General features: G+C 40.5%; 1 protein-coding gene across 2 annotated transcripts in view; it reads right to left on the reverse strand.

Moving 5' to 3' along the window:
* Nucleotides 1-25,007, reverse strand: part of RBFOX1 (RNA binding fox-1 homolog 1) — a 1,878,609-nt gene that overhangs the window by 746,190 nt on the left and 1,107,412 nt on the right. For both annotated transcript variants that reach the window (XM_029058016.2, XM_029058005.2), the window contains exon 3: nt 10,645-10,686. In XM_029058016.2, the coding sequence (XP_028913849.1) occupies nt 10,645-10,671 (27 nt within the window). In that variant the 5' untranslated portion in view covers nt 10,672-10,686. The remainder of the gene's footprint in view (nt 1-10,644; nt 10,687-25,007) is intronic.

Raw genomic sequence — 25,007 nt, forward strand, 5'->3', positions numbered from 1 at the left:
TGCCTTGAAGAAGCTCAGAGAAGCTCGCGGGAAGCAGTGTGGCCTAATGGAAAGAGCACAGGCATGGGAGTCAGAGGACCTGGGTTCTACTCATGTTCATGTTTCCCCTATCCTATAACTAAACCTCTCTTGACCCCACGGCTCCCTCCAGTTACCACTCCATCTCCCTCCTACCATTCCTCTCCAAACTCCTTGAGTGAGTGGTCTACATCCACTATCTCCAGTTCCTCTCCTCCAATTCTCTCCTTCAGCCCTCCAATCTGGCTTCTGCCCCCTTCACTCCAAAGACACTGCTCTTTCATAGGACACCAGTGACCTCTTTCTTGCCAAATCCAATGGACTCTACCCTATCCTAATCCTTCTCAACGTCTCAGCTGCCTTAGACACTTTCAACCACCCCTTCTCCTGGCCACGTTATCCAACCTTGGCTTTACTGAAAGTGTTCTCTCCTGGTCCTCCTCCTATCTCTCTGGCTGCTTGTTGTTGATCCCTTTTGGAGGCTTCTCCTTTGCCTTCCACCCCTTAACTGTGGGAGTCCCTCAAGGCTTTGTCCTAGGACACCTTCTATTCTCTGTATGCTCCACTCCCTTGAAGAACTCATTCACTCCCTTGGTTTCAACTACCACCTCTATGCAGAGGATCCCAAATCTACATCTGCAGCCCTGAGATCTCTCCTTTCCTTCAATCTTACATTTCCTCCTGCATTCAGGGCATCTCTACTTGGATGTCCTGCAGTGACACCCCAAACTTAACAGATTCAAGACAGAACTCATCTTCTCACCCAATCCCTATCTTCCCTCTGACTTTCCTTTCAGTGTAGACAGCACCAACATCCTCCCTGTCTTACAAGACCATGACCTTGGGGTTACCCTCGACTCATCTCTGTCATTCAACCCACAGATTCAATCTGCTACCAAATCCCGTCAGTTCAGCATGTAAAACATCGTTAAAATCCATCCTTTCCTCTCCGTCCAAACTCCTACCATGTGAATCCAAGCACTTATCCTGAACCTCTTTGATTACTGCATCAGCCTCCATGCTGTTCTCCTTGCCAGCTGTTTCTCCCTACCCCAGTCTATAATTGGTTCTACTGCCCAGATCATTTATCTTCAAAAATATTTAGTCCATAGTTCCCCACTCCTAAAGACCCTCCAATGGTTGACCATCCACCTCTGCATCATACAGGAACTCCTTACCATTAGCTTTAAAGTACTCAATCATGTTGCCCCCCTCCTATCTTACCTCACTGATTTCCAACCACAACCCAGCCAACACGTTTCTTCACTCCTCTAATGCCAACCTACTTACTGTACCACACTATCTTCTATTTCACCACCTTCCTCTGACCCACGTCCCGTCTCTGGCCTGAAATGCCCTCCTTCTTCATATCTGAAAGACGATCACTCTCCCCATCTTCAAAACTTTATTAGAAGCATATATCTCCTCCAAGAGGTCTTCCTTGACTAAGCTGACATTTCTTTCCTCTTGTTCCACTCTCTTCTGCATTGCCTTTGGATTTGTACCCTTTATTCACCCCTCCCTCAGCTCCATAGCACTTTCGTACATATCTGTAATTTATTTAGTTATATTAATGACTGTCTCCCCCTCTAGGCTGTAAGCTCATTGTGGGCATGAGAACAGTTCTACCAACTCTGTTATGTAGTACTCTCCCAGGTATTTAGTATTATACCCTCCAACCAGTAAATGCTCAATAAATATGATTGATTGATTACCCCCAGATCTGCCAGTTGTCTGCTGTGGGATCTTGGGCAAGTCACTTAACTTCTCTGTGCCTCTGTTTCCTTGACTGTAAAATGTAGATGAAATGTCTGTTCTCCCGCCTACTTAACGTGTGAGCCCTATGTGGGACATGGACTATGTCTGACCAGGGCTTAGAGTAGTGTTTGACACATCACAAGTGCTTAGCAAATACTATAAAATTAATAACAATAAATACAATTGATCAATTCATCTTATAATCTTCCTGAACCTAGGACATTAGACTGAATTAATGTGCTGTCCCCTTAAACTCAATATATTCAAAATAGAACCACTCTTCTTCCCTAAACCTTCTCCTCTTATTGCTTAGCATTCATAGATATTCCTTATTATTTTATCATTTGTACATTTGACAGCTTGTGTCCACTAATGTCCCCCTTTTAACTGTGAGCTTCTTCTGGGCAGGGACTACAGTTTTTCTTACTGTTGTATGTTGCCCATGCAGTTAGCATCATACTTTCCACACAGTAAGTATTCAAGAAAGAGTGTTGAGCTGAATGATAATGATGTTTGGTTGGTGCAATGTTTTTCACCATCTCCAAATTTCAGTGGAAAAAACTCCAGCCTGGCCCCAGTATGTCAATTTCTCGATCTTGCTGATCATAACTTTTCACTAATCAATTAGTTTTCTTGCTGAATATATAGGTGTGCTTGGTCAAGAAAACTCAATTTAATAGGAATTATGTCAGCACATACTTCTAAGGAAAGCTTTCTGTCCCATTACATAATCAGAGTGCCTCTCTAGAGTTTCACTGTTGGGATGGCTTTGTCACTTCCTGTCCTAAACTGCTTGGTAGCTTAGGCTAAATCAGCCTCTATGATTCATCCCAGGCATGACTGCATTTTAATAAAGGGGGAAATGATCCCTACTTTTTCTTATCTACCTCACAATGCTGTTGGGAGGTTTAATTATCTGATGCCTGGATGAAAGGCATTATGTAAGTGAATATTATCATTAGCAATTTGCATTTTGTAACCCACATTACTCTCTTATCTGGTAGAAATGAGAAACTGTCTTCTAACTGGCAAATTAAATATTGATACAGAAGATATGCTCTGGTACATCTATCATGGGGTTGGAATTAGAGTTTCTAGCTATAATTAGGCCAGCACCCACCTCAGTTGTACCCAGCCCACCTCGCTTTCTACCCGACCAAAAAGCACACGTGACAGGTCCCTCTTGTATCTGAAGAACTAGATGCTGGGAATCCATCCTGCATCTTTCTGGCTTTTGGCCATTGTATTTCCCACTTTAGCTAAGTATGCCAGCAAGGTTTTACGGATAGAAAGCATTATACATAATAATAAAGTTCTGTTCATTGTGCGTAATCCAGGGCAGATTTTATCATTACGAAAGGAGTCAGTGGCTCATCTGTTGGAAGAGCAATTTTACTTGGCCACTTTGGAGTGGGTTTAAGCAAGTTTCCTCTTCTAGTGTGCTACATTCAACCTCAGGGGCTCAAAGAAGGAAATGATCCACTTCCTCAAGAGTGTCAAGCTCAGGACTTTCTATCAATAATAATAAATAATAATTATGGTATTTGTTAAGTGCTTCCTGTATGCCAGGCACTGTGCTAAAAGCGCTGGGGTGGATGCAAGCAAATGGGGTTGGAAGCAGTCCCTGTCCCCTTTGGGACTCAGAGTCTCAATCCCCATTTTACAGATAAGGTAACTGAGGACCTTGGGCAAGTGAAGAGACTTGCCCAAGGTCACACAGAAGACACGTGACAGAACTGGGATTAGAACCCATGATCTTCTGACTTGCAGGCCCGTGGTCTATCCACTGTGCACTGCTGCAAAGAATACAGCTCAGAGAAAGGGTGGCTTCACCTCATTACTTGCCTTTCTTGACAATCCTTCTTTGACCTACCTTGCCTGGGATTGCACCTCTCATCCCCCACCCTATTTTCTTTTAAATGCCATTTGTTAAACGCTTGCTTTGTGCCAGGCACTGTACTAACTGCTAGAGTATATATAAGCTAATTAGTTTGGACAGAGTACATGCCCCATACGGGTCTCGCAGTCTTGATTCCCACTGTACAGATGAGGTAACCGAGGCACAGAGAAGTTGTCACTTGCCCAAGATCACACAGCAGGTGAGTGGTGAATGTGGGACCCAGGTCCTTCTGCCTCCCAGGCCAGTGCTCTATACAGTAGGCCATGCTACTTTTCTATGTCCCGGAACTGCCATTTTAGCCTTCTAAGTTGCCCAAAGACTTGAATGTAGCTCTTGTATGCATACTTTCATACTCTACCGCTTCCCCCTACCTTTAATTTATTTTCCTTTCTGCTCCCCCCATTAGAGGCCTATAATAGCAGGGATCATAAATAAAAATTATATTATCTGTTCCCATAGGCTTACTACATTGCTTTGCACACAGTAGATTCTGAATAAACACTATTCACTGATTTACTGATGCACCTCTTTTAAGACAATCAATGGTACTTTTTTTTTGAGTGCATACTATATGCAGACCACTCTACTAAGCTCTTGGGAGATCACAATACAGGAGTTATAGAAGTATTTCTTGTCGTAGTAGTACCACTAGAAACAATAAATAGATTTAATTGACCACCCACTGTGCAGGGCTCTTGGAAAAGACAAAACAAAAAGTGGCACGATGCCTGCCTACAAAGAGATCACTCTTGAAATGGTATTACGTTTGACTACAAACAGAGCAGTCAAAATATGTGATGGAATGTTCAAGTGAATAAACATTTACACAGAAGGGCTGAGGATGGATATAAATAAGTTTATAGTCAATTATCTTCATCATCAGAGTAATTTATTGAGTGCTTACTGTGTCCTGAGCACTGCAGTAAGCACTTGGAGGTACAATACAACAGAGTTAGTAAATACCTTCTTTCAATGATCTTACAGTCTAGAGGGGAAGGCAGGTATTAATCTAAATAAGTAAATTATAATATATAATTTGCACCATTTATAGAGTGCTTACTTTTTGCAGAGGGCTGTATAAGAGCTTAGGAGAGTATAAAACAGTTGGGAGACATGATTGTGCCTTGAAGAAGTTTACAATCCAAAGGGGGAGGCAGGCATCAAAATAAATTATAGGTAGGGGGAAGCAACCAATTATAAAAATATGCGTAGTAATTAAATGCTTAGGGGGTGCGAGTGAGTGCATGGGTGAAGCAGTAGGGAGGGTTAGCAGAGAAGGGGGTTGAGAGATTAGTTAGGAAAGGCTTACTAGGTGGATGGGATGTGCACCCACTTGCTATTCTATTGCCTGGTAAACTCCTTGAAGGCAGGGACTACCTCTTTGTTCCTTGATCACCTATTATAGGTTCAACAGTAGATTCTCAATAAATGCTGTTGAGGTTTGATATTGATGAAAGGGTTAGTAAACTTTTCTGCACTCAGTAGGCTCCTGGCCTCCTTTCAGGCCTGCCAACTCCACTGCAGCACTGGAGCTGGATGATGACTTTGCTTAGAGGCCAGGGAGATCACCATGGCCCACCTCACAGGGAAGTGAAAATAGCTGCAATTCCTCCTCAACAGGCTCTTCACAGAAAGCCAAGAATTAGCATAGCACTTGTTCCATCATCTGAGACCAGAGTCAGGGTCAGGGTGACTCCTGTTTATAGCCAAGCAGCAAAAGGAGAAGCAGCATAACCTGGTGGGTAAGTCAAGGGCCTGGGAGTCCAAAGGACCTGGGCTCAAATCCCGGCTCCACCACTCGTCTGCTGTGTGACCTCAGGCACGTCACTTCACTTCTCTGTACCTCAGTTCCCTGAACTGTAAAATGGGGAATATAACTGTGAGCCTTATGTGGGACAGGGACTGGGCCCAACTTGATTAACTACTATCTACCACACTGCTTAATACAGTGCCTGCCATGTAGTAAACACTTAAAAAAACCTTTAAAGAAAGGAAGCTATTTGGGAGACCATTCGTGTTATTCCATGATTTCTGTCAGCAGAGCAGAATGTGCTAATGAAGGAATCCTCAACTTGACAATACTGCCACATTTCAGTCATCCTGCACCACATTTTCAAGAATAGATTTTGACTGCTGTATTTAAAAAATGTATTTTAAGAGCTGTGGCAGGCTAGATCCTTTAAATCATTTGGTGAACCAAATAGTTGGCCTTTTTTTAAGTGAGAAGGAAATCATACTGTATTGAAATATTGATGGATGAAGACATTTAAAATCAAGAATTGATGAAACTTGTGACATCACAGTAAGCCTCCCCTCACAGCAAGACAAGCTACTTTCTGTGCTCATGTATTTTAATATAGTTTATTTTCTATTACTGGCATTCCTGGGTATCTATGAATCTCTGCGATGGACTCTCAACTTCAGCAAAAACTTCAGATCATGATACCAAGAGGAAGATAGACTCTGTGACCAAAAAGCCTAGTTACGGGACAGGACTACAGAACACCTGTTTATCATGTAAGCCACATTCCTATACCCAAACAGTAACACTGTCAGCAGTCAGCAGTGCCCTCTTGCATAACTACCCATTAATGAGCTTTACATTCTTCATAATACACTTACAGTTCTAATTCTTTATTCTGCAAAGATTTCTCCATATTTTAAATGCTGAGTTTACTGGTTCCTAATTAAAAAAAAGAACAGGAAGCCATTTTTCTCAAGGTTTGACCTAGTTTTTGCCATAGTCCTCTATCCAAACAGGAAAAGAAATTTGAGGGTGTGATGCATTATTTACCAGAGTGAACTAGTAATTCAGGCTGCAGGGGGAAAAAGGGTGGGTTGTGGGGGGTGGCGGTGGCTAGGGAGCTCAAAATATTTCTGAGGCTTACATTCTATAGCTACTGCTAATGTAAAGTGCAGATATTTTGAGTGAGTGTGGGTGTAACTGTGAATAGTTAGAGGGGATCTTAGGTTGTAGCGTACTATTAGTGGGTGCGTTAACCCTGGAATTAAGAGAAATACCATTATTGAAATAACAGACATGGAGAACAGAGTAATTTAGTTTAAATGCAATTAATTTAATTTAAATAATAATTAGTTGATTTAATTTAACATTTGGATGGACAAAGACAGCACTCTTGAGTTTATTAAATAGTCATAATGGAACATTTGCTGAAAGTCATTCACCTCAATAAATTATCTGGTTTCAAGTTCCTTTTACATCTTTTTCATCAACCCTTCCCTACCTGCCACCTCACAATTAATGAAGTTACAACCTTCCACTACATAGCCATTCTTCAAATTTTCAGGTCTTTCACTCCCTCTCCTCCTCCTCCTCTCCTTAGAAACTTAACTCTGCTCATTTGTTAGTTAGTTACCAAGGAGGAAAAAGAAGATAAATTTCTACTGTCAATTTTGGACTCAATAACCATTCTAAAAAAACCAAAGTTTAGGGTAAAGGAAATTAGGTGATAGCTATGACCCAGAAGAAATTTGGATATTTTGTAAATTTCAATTCTTCACGTTGTTGCTATTGTTAATGGAGAACTGGGAGCCAGCTCTTCACTATGGCAAAGGGAAACTAATTACGCTATCTTGTATCTACCTCAGTGCATAGTACATTGCTTGGCTCATAGCAAGCAATTAAGAAATACCATTAATAATATGTTTAGCTATATATAGGAAAGGACAACATTCCCTGCAACATTCTGGGGCTTCTCGGGCCCCATTTAATAATAATAATTAAAAATAATAATAATTATCATGTCATTTGTTACACACTATGTGCCAGGCACTGTTCTATGCTCTGGGGGGATACAAGCAAATCAGGATGGACATAGCCCCTATCTCAAATGGGGTTCACAGTCTTAATCCCTCTTTAACAGATGAGGGAGCTGAGGCACAGAAAAGTGAAGTGACTTGCACAACTTCACACAGCAGACAAGTAGCGGGAGGTGGGATTAGAACCTAGGTCCCTCTGACTCCCATGCCTATGCTGTAACCACTAGACCATGCTGCATCTCTGACATGACATCAGGAGAGGCAGCTCTCCGCAACTCTGAAGAAAGAGATCCACATCGAAGGAAAGACATGAGGCCAAACTTGGAGAAAGAGGTGAAGAAGAGGGACCTAATGACAGGATGTATTACGTTGCATGCACACACTGAAAGCATGACATACGTACTTCAGAAGAACAGCTATCTAGTGCATTATGTCTTAATCATGGCATATGGGATACTGAGGCATTCTGTATGATTCATGGGAAATGGCCAACTTTCCCTCTGCTCCAGGAAGAGTTAAAGTCTGAAACTGGCCCTGGCTGGAAGATTAAATCAAAATCACAGCAATCGAAAATTTGCACTAGCTACTGTAGCCAACCAACACTGTGTCTAAATGAAATGGAATATATGCCATTATCCAGTGAATATGGAGAATATGAGGGGATACTCGGTAATCCAAGCTTCAACTTGCTTTCTCTACCACTGAGTGCAATTCAAACACACGGGGGTGTTTACCTGAATTTTCTGGGTAAGTGTATCTCCACTGACTTGACCTTTGGCTACCACAAAGACACTAAAGCTATTTCTACTTTTGCTTCAGACTTCACATTCATAGTTCAGGTTCCTAACTCCCATCTCCCAACTCAAGACCCTGTATGAAATCACAGATTTCAGCACTTCTACTAGAATGCAGAACACAAGAGGGCTTGACTTTCATTAGGAGACTAAGTGAGATGAGATCTAAGGCAACGAATTAGCTCTCTCCCCCTTATCTATTCTTGTTCCTCTCCTGCTATAACTCAGTCCACACACTCTGCTCCTCTAACACCAACCTATTCACTTTGCTTTGATGTCATCTCACCATAGTACCCAACTTTACTCATGCTATCTCTCCTTCTTGGGACTCCATCGTTTTTCATAGCCAAGAGATCACCACTCTCCTCATCTTCAAAGCCCTACTAAAATATCTTCTCCAGGAAGTCTTACCTGATTAATCGCTCAGGCTGTGATACTATTTTCCCTCCCTTTTACGTCACTTCTGCATTCGAGTCCTATCCTCTAAGCAATTAATCCTTTACCCCTCTCCCCACTCACACAACACTTCCGAACATAGCCTTTCAGTCTGCTGCTTCTCCTAATTTATTTTAATTTCTATCTCCCCTGTTAAATTATAAGCTCCCTGAGGGCAGGGCCCATGTCTACCTACTCTAAGCACTCAAAAAATTCCATTGGTTGATTGACTGGTTCACATTTTGAGTGGTAGGTAAACAAGACTGAAAGAACTGTCAGATCAGAAAGAGCAGAATAAGGGCTTTTTTCAGCCCTGCTTGGAAACTCTTAGGTCCTGTCAGGGACCTGGAATGAATGAGGTTGAGAATCCTTCCACCCAAAAAACAGGGATGTAAACTATGGTAATGGCCCCGTGGTCCCAGTAAAGTCACTACCCATTAAGACAGTCATTCTAAACATAGCAACAATTTGGATGGCTTGATACAGTCCAAGAGTGAAGACTTAACTGCCATAGAATTTAGACTGGAATGCAGGAGGAAGAGGCATTGAATTCACACAGGAGCTTTTGAGCTGGGAGATGCAGGAGGGAGTATGGAGAAGAATATTGGAGTGCTAGTGTGGAGAGGAAGCAAAGACACCCATTTGTTTCCTCATTTAAATTTCCCGAGATTTTTCACCTAGTGAATCTGATAGGTGATAGTCACGAGTGCCATATTTTGGAGGAATTGAGGTTGTATCCTCACAAGAAGTATCAAGTACATTTTGCCCCGACAAAATACGCAGAACAGACAAACTTATTTGGCCCAGGTACTTATGGGGAGTGATTTGATGCAGCATTCACTAAGCCTAAATGCTCTTTCCTAGTCCTCAAAGTGCAAAAGAAATGGAAAATTTGAATAAATAGTTGAATTTGCCTATGACCACACTCATCCCACAGAACATGTCATTTAGTAAAGTAGACTATCTTCAGTACCAAACCAGTCACTATGATTGTCAGTTTTTAGTGTGGCTCATCCTCCTGTATATATTTATGGATGGATCTTAAAAAGAATAGAGCTGCAGAAATCAGGCAGAGAAGCAGAGAAATCTGTGCACAAAATTTATAAGTCCACTGGATTTCTAAATAGTACTTAGGTTAGTAGAATGCATCCTTTGGGTTCTTAATAATGTGTATTTGTTCTCAACTAATGCTTAAGAAGATGGGCTAGCTAAAAGCAATTGGATGTTGTGTTCAAAACTCTCTAATCATCAAATCTGAAACCTGACATTATGTAGACCTCATCACTCCTCCTAAATTGAGGAAAGAACAAACAAAACTAGATATTATCGTATCTGACCAAATCCAAACACTCCTTCAAATTTTGAACAATGGTGTGAACTTTTATTTTCAATTTATGCACTTTCACAAAATCTATGAAATGTCACATGTCACACAAATAGGTGAGGATGTCAGCATTAGGAAATGCAAGAAGGAAGCAAATGTGGTTTTGGGGAATCCTTGATTCACAAATGCCACTATCCTGAAGAAGGTTATAGAGTATTTGAATCCTTCTGTAAAATGTCCTTGACATATTAGCTTCCCACAAGATAAATACGCTTAGCATAGACAGCAATAAAAGAGTGTTTTAGCAGCTCAGCAAACAAACTGGTACTCAGACTAAGAAGATAGGTAGACATTTTGACCTTTGCTATTACTCGAACTTCATGTTATATATAAAAGGAACACAATGATGTCAAACAAATTGCACAGGAGAAGTAGTTATTGCTGAATTTAAATAAAAAAATCCATATCTATTATAATGGTACTTCAAAGGAAAATATACTGTATTTATGCACCCAATCAATGGTAAATTATCAGAGATAAATATTTCCATCTCTTGAAGACAAAAGTTATAGTTAAGAATTCAGGATGAGGAGAATTTGTTTATGGCACAGACCAAAGAAAGCAGATGCACTTACCCTTAGCTGTTCTCTTTCACAATTCATGGGTTGCCTGGAAACCTGTGGGAAAAAAAAAGAGAGAATAAAGTTTTGTTTGGGAAAGAAAGATAAAAGGCAAGGGGAAATTATCTCTATCTAAATGACCATAAAGGTGTGATTGTTTCTGGAAGGGTGTGGAGAGAGAATTAAATAGGTAAACATATTTTATTATCTAAATGAGGACCAATTCAGATAAACAACTCAGATGCTCTCTGGACTGGTCTTAAAAAAAAAGAAGCACAAGAGCCTGACAGATGAATGGCCAATAAATTTCATCTTTTGTGGAAAAGAGACAACTTCCCTTTCTCACCTCTATTATTGAAAGGTTTCATCAGGTTAATACCTACTTGATTTATGGCCATCTGTATCTGTACGAACAATCAATCAATATTGCTTAATGTCCACAGTGTTCAGTACTCTGTACTCAGTGCAATAAAGATAGACATAGTCTCTGCTCTCAAGGAGCTTACATTCTAGTTGGGGAGACCAACACTGAATAAATTTCTAGCAAAGGGAAGAAAGAGAAAAGGGGATAGATCATTGGTGACCTTGGAGAGTGCTATCTCCATATAAGTCAGGCTTCATATAAAGTAACATATATATAATTTTTGTATCTGCTAAAAAATACTATTTGTTAAGCACTTATCATATGTAAAACACTGTTCAAAGTTCTGGGACGGAGATAAGTTAATTAGATTGGACACAGTCCCTGTCCTGCTTGGGGCTCACAATCTAGGTAGGTAGGAGAACAAGAGAACTGAGGCAGGCAGAAGAGTTAAGTGACTTGCCCAAGGCCACAAAGCAAGCAATTGGTAGAGTTGGGATTTGAACTCAGATGCTCTGATTCCCAGGCCTGTGTTCTTTCCACTTAGAAAAGCCTAAGCAATACAATCCACTCAGCCTAATCAATAAAATCAGATAATAAAAATTATGGTATTTATTAAGCACTTACTATGTGCCAAGCACTGTTCTAAGCACTAGGGTAGTTACAGGGTAATCAGGCTGTCCCACGTGGGGCTCACACTTTAATCCCTATTTTACAGATGAGGAAACTGAGGCAACAGAGAAGTTAAGTGACTGGTCCAAGGTCACACAGCAGACTAGTTGCAGAGGAGGATTAGAACTCATGTCCTCTGACTCCCAAGCCTGTGCCCTTTCCACTAAGCCATGCTGCTTCTCATGCTTCTTCTTCTCATGCTTCTCACATAGTCCTTTTGTCTGTCTATATGTTTGTCTGTAGCCCTACACAGTTCACCTGGGGTTCACAGTCAAGAGGGAAGGAGAAAAATTCCTCTACTTAGACCGTGATTCCCATGTGGGACAGGGACGGTGTCCAACATGATTAACTTCTATCTACTCCACAACTTAGAACAGTGCTTGGTACATAGTAAGCACTTAACAACTGCCATATTAATAATAATGATATCATATAATCTTCACTTTACAGATGAGGTAACAGACCAAGAGAGGTTAAGTGATTTCCCCAAGGTCCAACAGCAGGTAAGTGACAGAGACAGAATTAGAACCCAGGTCCTCTGACTCCCAGCTTTGTGCTCTTTCTACTGAGCCATGTTGCTTCTCCACTGGCCACATAGCGTCCAACTAATGGGAGTGCTGTTAAGATTAATTAATCTCTAAAGCGTTATTCAATCTATGTGAGAAACTCAAACGTCCAGGTTACCACAGCCTCATTAACACTGTCCTGAAGAATGGCACTTGCTTGTGGGAAGGAGAACTTCCATGTTTTACAAGAATTTATGCAAAAAAAAAAATCAGAACTCCAAAATATTTTAATATTACACTTTACTAAATGCCATTTCATTTGAAGGCTTAAATCAATACAGTTTCCTTTTCCAGGGCCATTACGTGCATGGTAAACATAATTTATGTCCTAGATGAAGAAAAGGGAGAGGGGAAATACCCGGTCCTGCTCCTTTAAGATGCTCACAAAGATTCAAACTGCATCACACACTGCTCTGCCAAGTAAGCACTTACAAAAGGTTAGAAACCAAAACAATAAACTTCAGCATGAGATCCCTTACACTCCTGGTCGATCATGATATTAAAAAGTAGGACTTCTCTCAAAGAATTGCAAGCTAATTATGGAATATTGAAAACCTCAGCAAAACTGTCATTTGGCTTTGCTTCTCTTACATAAACGAAAGAGACAGGACAATAAAAATAATTACCCAGGAAACAATGCTCTTTATTTCTAATATTCTCTACAGTATCAAATGGGGGCAAAACACTGAATTTCATGATGTCACCCAACCCTCCTCTGTTAACTAAAAAAAAGGAAGAATGACAAAGAGCAAGACCAGAGATGGTGAAGTCTTGGATGATCTGTGTTGGTTTGGTTTGGCATGGTTAGCTGTGGAGATGCCTTCCCCAGCAAGCCTCTGTTCCAAAGCCACTTTAATTCCAAACTCCTCCCTATACCTTGATCTCTTCTATCTCACCACCGACCCCTCACCCACATCTTGCTTCTGGCCTGAAATGCATTCTCTTTTCATATGCGACAGACAATCACTTTCCCTACTTTCAAAGCTATATTGAGGACACATCTTCCCCAAGCAGCTTCTCTGACTAAGCCCTCATTTCCTCTTCTCCTACTCCCTTTTGCAGCACCCCTGCACTTGGATTTTTACCTTCATTCCCCCCTCCCTCAGCCCCACGGCACCTGTGTATATAGCCACAATTTTTTATTCATATTACTGTCTCCCTCTCTAGACTATAAACTCACTGTGGGCAGAGAACATGTCTGTTTATTGTAAGCACTTAGAAAATGTTAGAAACCAATTCAATAAACTTCAGTGCTTAGTACAGTGTTCTGCACACTGTAAGCACTCGATAGATATGAGTAATTGATTGATTGCCACCCAAATTCTTCCTTCCTCTTCTCTTCCTTCCCTTTCCCTACCATCACCCCTGCCACAAATGCAGTGGACTTCTGAGGCTAAAATTTAACCACCTTCTTCCTGGAGTGTAACTCTTCTATTTTTTGCTCTTCCCAATGCCTCTCCCACCAACTACCAACCCCTCCATCCTTCCCCATTTTGATTTTTCAGAGCTCTATTCTTCTCCCCCTTTATATTGTAAAACCAGTAATGCCATGAATGTCATCAGATATCCCATAATTACAGTTCTATTTACAACCCATGGGCATCTTTGAAGGAAAATGTGAATTTTTTTTTTAAGTGAGTGAAAAGAGGCCTGGCCTAGACTTTTTCTCATGCAAAATGCTTTCCCAACTATTGTAATTTTTTTTTTCCAAAAGCACTTCTAAATCTACTTATCAGAGAATTAAATCCAAATTTTTATTCCTCATGGATACTTTACCATTTACCTTGTATAGGGTGTTTTGCTTCAATTACTCTACTGGGGGAATATTTTATACTTTTGGTTTCATAAAATTAAATAAAATAATGACATTTCTCTGTGAAATCAATTCAGGAAAAAAGCTCAGTCCATTCTCACTACCAATTGCCAACATCAGTTGTTCATTTTAGTCCTTCAGGTATCTTGTGACAGTGAAAAATCTGTCAAGGAAATCACAGTCTAAACAGGAGGGAGAACAGGTATTAAATTTCCATCTTGGAGATGAAAGTATTGAGGTACAGAGAACTGAAGTGACTTGCTCGAAATCACACAGCAGGCATGTGGTGGAGCTGGAATTAGAACCCAGGCCCTCTGAATCCCAGGCCCAGCCTCTTTCAATGAATCAATCAATCAACCAATCAATCAATGGTATTTTTTGAGGTTTACTATGTGGAGAACACTGTACTAAGCACGTGGGAGAGTATGATACAACAGAATTAGCCAACACGTTCCCTGCCCATAATAAGCCTATAGTTTAGAGGGGGAGACAGACATTATATGAGTAATTTATTTACAATATGAAATTTAAAGATATGCACGTAAGTGTTGGGGTTTGGGGATGGGATGAATATCAATTATCACAAATCCAAGTGCATTAGGTCACACTGCTTCTCACACTTAAGCACTAAACATTCATTTGTACACAAAGTACTCTGTTCATTTACCCCAGGCTTTACATAAATCACTGAGTGGAGGCATTTCTTCTTACTCGTCCTAGACTTTTGGAAAAGGAAGCCCTCCATCTTAAAGGTAGGGCCTATTGAAGGGAAAGGACCAGTGATTTCTAATCCCTCAAAATTAATCTTTCCTGGAGTTCTTGTGTTTGGGTGGTCCTGGGTCCTCTGGGTGTGTTTCAAGAAATGGGCCATTTTAGAGACCACCTTTCCAGTTCCAAAGCAAGGTCACCCATCCACATCATACAGTCAAGTGACTTTATTAGCAGTCAGGAAATACGACTGTATCTAGAAAAGAGTGTTAAAGCCAGCTGGGAAGTGATAAGCACCCAGAATTCAGAGGATTGCCTGAAAAATGATCAGCGGAAAGAAAATCCAAAAAACAGTCAATTGCTGGTCAGAGTAATTTTACCTCTATTCTGGTTTATGCTGGGTAAATTAAGAAAATGCATTTTAATAAATAACCTGGAAACTTCTCACTGCTCTCTCTGCTGACACAAAGACTTGGAAATGGTTTTCTTTCTAACCTCAGATGGGGTTGGATCTGCACTGAAAATTGTGTCCTATTTTGTAAATGTGCCAGCTTAAGAAAAAGAACTTGGCAGTGCTAAGCACTTAGTGGAAAATATAAATAATGGATTTGCTATATGTAAACCTGTACAGATAAATGCAAGAGCTGAAAGCCATAACATATTTAATTTATGATGAAGCCCTTAGAGATGCATTTTGAGCATGTCCTGCAATCTTGGAATACTTAGCTTTCTTAGTACTAAACAACCTCTGCTTGGCATGTCTCTACTCAACACAATTTATTGATCACTCATTTTTTTTCCTCCTTCAAAAATCATACCATTTGATGAGTCGGTTCTTATCAGGGTGCAAAGTTTGCTAAGTCCAGTTATCCCATTAAAGGAGATGTCAAAGGTCTCTTTGCCAGGGGAAGTTTAAGAAGCCTAGAATAACAACTTTTAAAAGACTGTTTCTGTGGAAAAGAATGCTCTTTATATTTTTGCTGTCATATGCCCACTTATAAAATAGCCCATTAAGAATAGACCAAGACCACTGGTATGAAACTAGATGGTCAGAATATATAAATGAGAGTCCCAGTAATGGAATGCTCAGAGTCTTCAGCTAAATGCAAGAGGTGATGAGATTTCCCTTTGCATCCAACAATTCCTTCCCTCAGAGACCTTAGCTTCAGTACATTAAACTGTCCCCAGACTCGAAGCAGCCACAGGTTGGAGCTGACAATTTCAAAGAATTAGGGAACAAAAAGTATTTGCATCAAAGAACTCAATTTTAAAGGTGGGGAAGCATTCTGTATTATTTATTGCAATAATAAACTGTTACCCCAGGCTCACTTCTATTCTGCAGGCTTAATAAGGTATTTTTTGAACCAAGAGATAGCAAGAAGGAAGAAAACAATTACAGTTATTAACAGAATGATTTGTATTTGCTGCAGAAGCAGAAATCACATTTCCTTTCCTTCATCAAGGGTTGAAATTAACCCATAAATGTTCAGTCCATGTCATGGCTCATCATGTTGAAGAGGCTAGTGTGAAAGACAGAAAGATAATGGCATCCTTTTTGAACTAGACCAATGGAACAGCCAGGGAACACATACTATTTATCAAAGAGGTCTCCACTAGAGTTTCCCAGGGGCCATACAGAGATGTATGAAATGGTTAGGAGGATTACACTTGCACATTATTTGCATACCGTTTGAATATGTCCACAGAGCTGATATCATCTACTGGGAGGTCGTTTTCAAGCTAAAACTTTGTTGCTGCTGCCCCAAAGCTTTTAAATTCTGGATTCCTCTTTTCTCTATTCCATTTCACCTACTTTCTCTTTCAAATCCAAATCCCTGACAACAGAGATGACTTGCAGAGAGACAAAACTCACAGAACCAGAGAAGAGAGAAGACCAGGAGCCATTTTTCTGGGCCCTGGACTCTTAATTTAGAAAATACTGATTCTGTCCTGAAAGGTTCAATCCTGATACTTAGAAAATAGGATACCAGGCAAACACTGAAATGAAAGAGCAAGGGAATTGAAAAGAAGAAGAAATTCATTTGGATTTTTACTGTCACAATGCTTATAAATTTTATTTTGTAACCCGACCTATGGCATTCCAACCTGACACTTGCAGTAGGGCCCAGGCTTATTGGGAAGACAAAAAGGTGCCCCTCCTTGAGAGTAAGGAAGTGGGGCAGTAGATCAATCATTCAGTCAATCAGTGGTATTTATTGAGTGCTTAATGGGGTCAGAACACTGTGCTTGGAATACAACTGAGTTGGCAGGCATTTTCCTTGTCCTCAACAAGCTAACAGTCTCGGGCCAGGGCAGATATAAATATAAATAAAGTAAGGATATATACATAAAGTGCTTTGGGGTTGAAGATAGAGTGAATAGCAAGTGCTTACAGAATGAGCCCTAAAACTTAACCATTTTCATCAGCACTTACTGAACACTTCCTGGGCAAGGAGCTCTTCATCAGGGATTTGTGGAACATATGGAAACAATCTAGGATGTGAACCCCGTCCTCCTGGATGTAGAGCAGGATGGATTCTCACCATCATGAGCATAATTTCTCTTCTATGTAGTTGATGTCTATGCACTTAGATCTGTGGCCTTTAGCTCTTCATATTCACTCCACCCACTGCTCACAGAATTTAAGTCCATATAATAATAATAATAATAATAGCATTTTTTAAGTGCTTACTATGTGTCAAGTACTGTCCAAAGCGCTAGGGTGGATACAAGCAAATCGGATTGGAAACAGTTCCTTTCCCCAGATGGGGCTCACAGTCTTAATAAGATAGGGCCATTCAGGGCACTTGGCTGAGGCAAACTGCCTCAGGGAATAGGATCCACCACACCCGCATCTTCACAGGGCAGAGGGAGATGCCAGTCAGGGATGCTGCAATCTACCTCCCATCATAGCAGCTGCCCTGAGTCTCACTCACTGGCCAAGACTGACTTAGAAATGGGGAGCTGATGTTTATCTCTTGTGGATCCATCACCACTGGGAAGGGCCTGGGAAGGGGCAGAGATTTTACAGGCAGAACATCATCCTTTAAACACCCAGTGGGATGCCTCTGACTGAACTGCACCCCCCCTTTACCTCTCCGCAGCTTAAGCCTCATTTTCCCCTTTTCCCTCTGCTCCTCCACCTCTTCCTTCCCATCCCCACAGCACTGTACTTGTCCGCTCAACTGTATATATTTTCGTTACCCTATTTATTTTGTTAATGAATTGTACATCTCCTTGATTCTATTTAGTTGCCATTGTTTTTACGAGATGTTCTTCCCCTTGACGCTGTTTAGTGCCATTGTTCTTGTCTGTCCGTCTCCCCCGATTAGACTGTAAGCCCGTCAAACGGCAGGGACTGTCTCTATCTGTTGCCGACTTGTTCATCCCAAGCGCTTAGTACAGTGCTCTGCACATAGTAAGCGCTCAATAAATACTATTGAATGAATGAATGAATGAATGAGAAATATGATCCCCTTCTGCAGAACAAACAGTTGTATTTACAGAGCACTGCTGAGTATGAAGCAGTCAACCAAACATCAGACGAGAGACATGTGTTTCCTGCCCTCAGTGAGATCAAAGTCTAATGGAAGAACCTTTAGAGACATCCTTTTTCACCTCAAAATTTCCCTCAAACCTGATAAGGGTGGGTTAGGAGGGTGACAGATGGGGAGCAGAAATAGTTGAATACCCAAAGAGATAGCAATAAAAATTGGGTTTTATGAAGATTCAGGGAAATTGAGGGAAAAAGGGTAAGAGATTTGAGAAATAGTTGAATCATGCACCACTCAGGTACTGAAATGCTCTAAATGTTTTGGATAAGAAGGTTCCTCCAGGAGATTTGCCTCAAACAGATGAATATGTAAAATTTGATGTGAAAATTAAGAAGACACGAGAAATTTCTTTGGAACTCTTATGAACATGACATTATTTGAAAAAAAATGTTGGAACTTTTATAACTGCTGAGCAAATGACATTCATTTTAATTTTTCAGATGTCTCAGGAAGAGCACATTTCTCCAAAGGCTTTAAAGATCTCAACAAAAGCTAAATATAGTAAGGCCAGCTAGTGTCGAACAGTCCCATTTCACAGATGAAGAAAGAGGGGGAAGAAGGAGAACCATGGGGAATAACGAGAAGAAGAAATGGGATTTGGGAAAAAGGTAAGGAGAGAGATGGTGACTCCTGAGTTTTAAGAAGGCTTTACCTAGCTGGTCAATCAATCAATCAATCAATTATACTTATTAAATGCTTACTATGTGCAGGGCACTGTACTCATTGTTTTGGAGAGTACAGCACAACAATATAACAGAAACATTTACTGCCTGGTCTAAGCAAGTCTTTTCTGTTCCTGACTTCAATGATTCTACAAAATGTCACCATTTAAGAAATTGCAGCAGCTTGAGGAGTATTAATTTTCTAATTTTCCACTTGAGTTGTCTGTAGCATTTTTTTTTTTTGCAGGGAGACCCTTTTCCCAGAGCTTAGCTAGGGGGAGGGTAAAAACTGTCGTAAACCCGTGAGCTTTCAGAAGTTTTCTTCAGCAGATGAACAAAATGCAGACAACTCCAGAAATAAAGACTTGGTGTTTATATAAGCAGAAGGTAATAAGAGAGAAATGTAGGTCACCCTTCCATTTGTTTTACTGTCATCTGTATTCATTAGGTTCTGAATGTAATGACTGATGTGACCAGATAAAAAATGGGGTGGGTGGGGTGACTCTAGCAAGTTTGTGTCAAAGAATATTTTTACAAGTAATATGCTAGAAAAACTTGCGTGTTAAAACACTGAAATTCAATTTTGCAAATATGTTATGAAATAATCCCAGGAGAAACCTTATCTGTACTTAATATTCAAATAAATATTCTTTCTGTGCATGTAACATTAGAGATAGAACAGTTTATTTAATCGAAGTGTATAACACAATAACTATCAAAAGAAATGATCAGAAGGAGCAGTGCATTCCACTAACAAGAATAAATGGACTCTTGAAAGGGTAATGGGAGATTCTGTGATATACACGTAATTGAGGAAACAGGCACTAAAGTATATTTTAGCCAACATATGCAGGATGGGATCCTCCACATGGAAAACTTCTAGAGATCTCCAGACCCAATTGGTTTGACCACTCAGGTGGTTGATGCCTTGTGTTTTATTTTACAGGACTGACCAAATAGATGGGTTGCAAAGAAGTTTTTTGTTTTATTAATGATCAATCAAAGGTAATTACTGAGCACTTACTATGTGCAGAGCACTCTTCTAAGTGCTTGGGAGTGTATGATACGGCAGAATTAGCAGAAATATTCCCTGCCCAACTGAAGTTACAGTCTAGAAGAAGAGTTTATTTGCTGAGCACTTACTTTGTGACAGGCAATAACTTTTAAATGGGCTTAATAACGTCAAACTTTTTGACACATCTAAAGTACCAAAGGATATACTAAAATGCCAATATGACTTTATGGATAGTGTTTCTCTTGTAAGGTAAATTCTCCACATATTGACCATTTTCAAGTCAGCCTTTTCAGTTGACATCCAGGTGAGTGTTGGGGGGGTTGGGAGTTCATAGAGATGTGCCCCCCAATTTCCTAGGGGATTCATTTCTATCCAGGGGAGCCTCTATAGTCCCATCCCATCCCCAGATTCTGTACCTACTCTTCACTCCTGCCCCACCCCCAGAACCCACAACCCAGTTGCTTCAAAACTGGTGTGAGGACTTGAACAGAATTTCCCACAAATTGGAGAAAGGGTCAGGAGAGGCAGATCATAAACCAGTATTTTAAATGGAAGAATCAGAACAAAGATTTCCCAGAAGTCTTCCATTTGTTGTGAGAGTCATAAATTAGGAAGCTTCTAGCCTATCGTGTGCTCCCATTAAGGCACAGAAAATACCCTCAACCCAAAGCCCCCAGAGGAAACTGCTTACAGTATCTTGGCATATAGACCAACCTGAAACTGGGAGTGACAAAATGGAGAGGAAGCCAAAACACACAAAGAGAAAATACAACTTTTTTCTTACTTTAGTTTCCAGTACCATTCAAAGGTTAGCGAAAAGTTGGCTTGACTCATTTTACTAGAATGGTTCATAAATCAGAAATCCCAACAGAGAGAGGGAGAGAGGGAGAGAGGGGGAAAAGTGCAGAAGAAATAAAATAAAAGAAGGGATGAGTCAAGGGGAGGAGGAAGGAATGAATGAATGAAGGAAGGAAGGAGAAGAAAGGAAAAGAGGGAGGCAGAAAGAGAGAGGAAGAGGGAAATGAGAGGAATAAGAGATGTGTGTCAGAGGGAGTTTGAAATTGTTTTGCATTTTTAAATCATTTTTTAAGTAAGGAATGTTGAAGTTATCTCATAAGGTCAAATAAATTAATGCTCTCTGCCCAGCAGGAAAACATTAAGGGTGTCAGTTTAAAACACCCTTTGAGAAAATTTTACCGTGCTACAAAGGCACTGGCAAGAGAAGGTTGTTATATTTCCTTTTTGAGCATAACGCCCAGAATTTGGCATGTTTACTGCCAGATCTCACTGTTCACTCTATTCACCACCAAAGACCAAAAATGCAAGGAGAGCTTGCTTTAGGTGGCTCAAGGTGCATGAGTGCATACCAGCATTAAAATTTCTGAAATAAGCCATTTACATTGAGCAATGCATTATATTTAGTGCTGGGGGAGTCATGGGGATAGTAATTCAGACACAGTTTCTGATCAACATCTGGTCACAATCTACAAGGTTGGAGAAACTGAACACAGAAAAAAAAAAGGTGAGAAGATACCAAACAGTAAAGTAAGAGCAGGAATTATCATTTTTCCCACTTGTAGGAGGGCTGTCAATAGTAGAACCTTCTGAATCTTCTAGCAGTGTGACCAAGTGTGCATATACATAGTTAAATATATGTACATTCACAATGGGTTAAGGTACATGGATCTTTTCCAGCTAACTTTGAAAACAGTAGCCATCCCACTTTTCAGAGAGAACCATCCATGGCTTTGGAAGGTGATGCTAGTTTGTAAAACCCAAAACTGCTAGAATATAAAATCTTTAAGGGCACAAAATTCATGTCTTTAATATCTCTTTTACTCCCTGCATCAGTACACATAATCAGTACACATAAGTGATGCTCTCAATGGTGAGTTTCTGTCAATGAAATACTTCCAAAATCACATATTTCTTCAAGAGACCTTCCTGATTAACATTTTTCTCCTCAGGTTATATCCCCTAACTACTGCATTTACCACTTCTGTTCCAATTATACATTTGTGTACTCACAACCAAATGGAGCATATCTGTACATATTGACTTCAATATCATATAAGACTTTAGCATTCACTTTCTTTCATCCTCATATCCCTGTATCATTTTTGTGTCTGTCTCCCCTGCTAGATCGTAAGCTTCTTGAGGTCAGGGATCATATCAAATTCTATTGTGCTTCCCAAATGCTCGGAAAAATACTCTGCACACAGGCTGTGCTCAATGGGTATGATTAATTGATGGAGGGTATGGATGAAAGTACTGATGTGACTGAAAACACATTCTATTTGTGAAGATCCAGTTTGGCACTGAAGAGATTGTTATCTACAGAGGCAATCTCTTCTTCAAAACCACCCTCTGAAATCCTGTTTCTAATAAAGCTCAAGAAGAGCAATCTCCTCTCCTCATTGCTGTATGCCAACCTGATATGTCTCCTGCAGTGATCACCGACAAACATATTGTTTATTCTGGGCTTCACCATGGTTTTTGAATTTTAAAACCATGCATATTGCTTGTCTGTGTCCCCTTTCCATCCACCATCCAGCAGATGCTAAGGAATTTGGCTAACATCTATTATTATTCTCATCGGTCCCATTCAGGGAAGCTGCTGTGGTGTGCATTACCTCAGCGCTGGTGAGCCAACTGCATTCCAAGAGACACTGCTCAATTGCAACCACCAGTGAGAGATCAGGATGGTTAACAAGGTAAACTCTCTGTGAGCTAGTTATGGGATGAGAACGTGACTACTAACTCTATTATATCATACTCTCCCAAACAGTACAGTGCTCTGTACACAGTAAGTGCTCAACAAATCTGATTGATTGATGAATTGATTGATACTACCGCTGGGCTGGTAGTAGCATAGCCCAACAATGATTACAGTAATTGTGGCATCTGTTAAACATTTACTCTGCGCAAAGCAGTGCATGAAATATAAGCAGATTGGATGCAGTTCTCCCACATTGATCTCTAAATCTAAGAGGATGGGAGAACAGGTATTTATACCCATTTTTCAGATGAGGAAACAGAGGCATAAAGAAGTGACTTCTCCCAGGTCATGCACCAGACAAGGGGCAGAGTCAGGATCAGGACTTGATTCTAGATTAGTTCAGGACTTGATTCTAGATTAGGATTCCAAAACCTCTGCTCTTTCCACTAGACCCTGCTCTTACAAAGATGGCAGTGTCAGCCCCTATCAAAGATGGTGGCATTGCTGATTTTCCCAAAGATGGTGGTGAGATATATATGATCTGTTAAGGGTGAGAAATTCAGAGCCAAGGTACCTGGGGTGCTTGTTTGGAGGGTGGCTGAGAAGCAGGTGCAGAAGTGGAATAGAAAAGCCCTTCCTCAAAATGTTACATATGATATTATGTTATGTTGTGAGGGTGCTCAGCACATCATATTGGCATAATATGGAAACAAGGGGTAGGGTAGAAATGGCCAATTAAGAGATGAGAAAGGTTCTAAAGAAGCAGGAGTAAGTGATGCCAATGGCTCGCTTGTCTATTACCATGACTTATACTCTACTTTTTTTAAAAAATATTCTAGATGAAGCATTTTTCCCTCCACGTATAGCTCAGTTTTATTTTCCATGCCTAGAGGGAGGAGATGATGCCCCAAGAACATCTCAGTAGTTCTGACAGAGTGAGAGAGCATGGCTGAATTGCATGTAAAGAGGAAGCTGCTTTCCTCTTGGAGACTCACAATTTGCTTGTCAGTTCAAATTTTATTTGCAAGTACCTCAAATAATGAGCAAATCAGCCTTGTACATCTTTTTTCTTAAATTTTATTTGATGGTATTTGTTAAGTGCTTTCTATATGTCAAGCACTTTTCTAAGCACTGGGGTATATTCAAGTTAAGCAGGCCAGATACAGTCTCTGTCTCACAGGGAAGCAGTGTGGCTCAGTGGAAAGAGCTTGGGCTTGGGAGGCAGAGGTCATGGGTTTGACTCCTGGCTCTGCCACTTGTCAGCTGTGTGACTGTGGGCAAGTCACTTAACTTCTCTGTGCCTCAATTACCTCATCTGTAAAATGAGGATTAACAGTGGGCCTCACATGGGGCAACCTGATGACCCTGTATCACCCCCAGCACTTAGAACAGTGCTCTGCACATAGTAAGCGCTTAATAAATACCAACATTATTACATGGGGTCAGAGTTTGTTTGTTTTAAGGTATTTGTTAAGTGCTTACTATGTTTTCAAACACTTTTCTAAGTGCTGGAGTAGGTATAAGTTAATTAGGTCAATCACAGTCCCCATCCCAAATGGGGGCTCACAGCCTTAAGTAGGAGGGAGAACTAGTATTGAATCCTCATTTTACAGTTGAGGAAACTGAGGCACAGAGAAGTTAAGTGACTCACCCAAGGTCACACAGCAGACAGAGGGCAGAACTGGGATTAGAACCCAGGTCCTCTGGCTCCCAGGTTCAAGATTTTTGTACTAGGCCATGCTACTTCCCACCTTTGCTACAATCTCACTAGGAAACCACTAGCAGGGTTGTGTAAAGAGAAGCTTTGCTAATTACACTAATGAATAAAAGATTAATTAGAAGTTATCCAGAATAACCTCACTTTAAGGAAAACTGGCATCTGGCTCTGGGCACATATAATAATAATAATAATAATAATGATAAATGTATTTAAGTGCTTACTTTGTGCCAAACACTTTACTAAGTGCTGGGCTGAGTAAAAGATCATCTGGTCCCACTAGGGGATCATTGTCTAAGTAGGAGGGAGAACAGGTATTGAAACCCCATTGTGCAGATGAGGGAATTGAGGCACAGAGAAGTTATAACTGGCCCAAGGTCACCCAGCAGATAAGAGGCAGAACCGGGATTAGAACACAAGTCACTCATTCATTCATTAATTCAATCATATTTATTGAGTGCTTACTGTGTGCAGAGCACTGTACTAAGCACTTGGGAAAGTACAGTATAACAATAAACAGTGACATTCTGAATACAATGAGCTCACAGTCTAGAGTTGGGGAGACAGACATCAGTACAAGTAAAAAAAAGA

The sequence above is a fragment of the Ornithorhynchus anatinus genome, chromosome 2 (genome assembly GCF_004115215.2).
Source record: "Ornithorhynchus anatinus isolate Pmale09 chromosome 2, mOrnAna1.pri.v4, whole genome shotgun sequence".
NCBI classification, from domain to species: Eukaryota; Metazoa; Chordata; class Mammalia; order Monotremata; family Ornithorhynchidae; genus Ornithorhynchus; species Ornithorhynchus anatinus.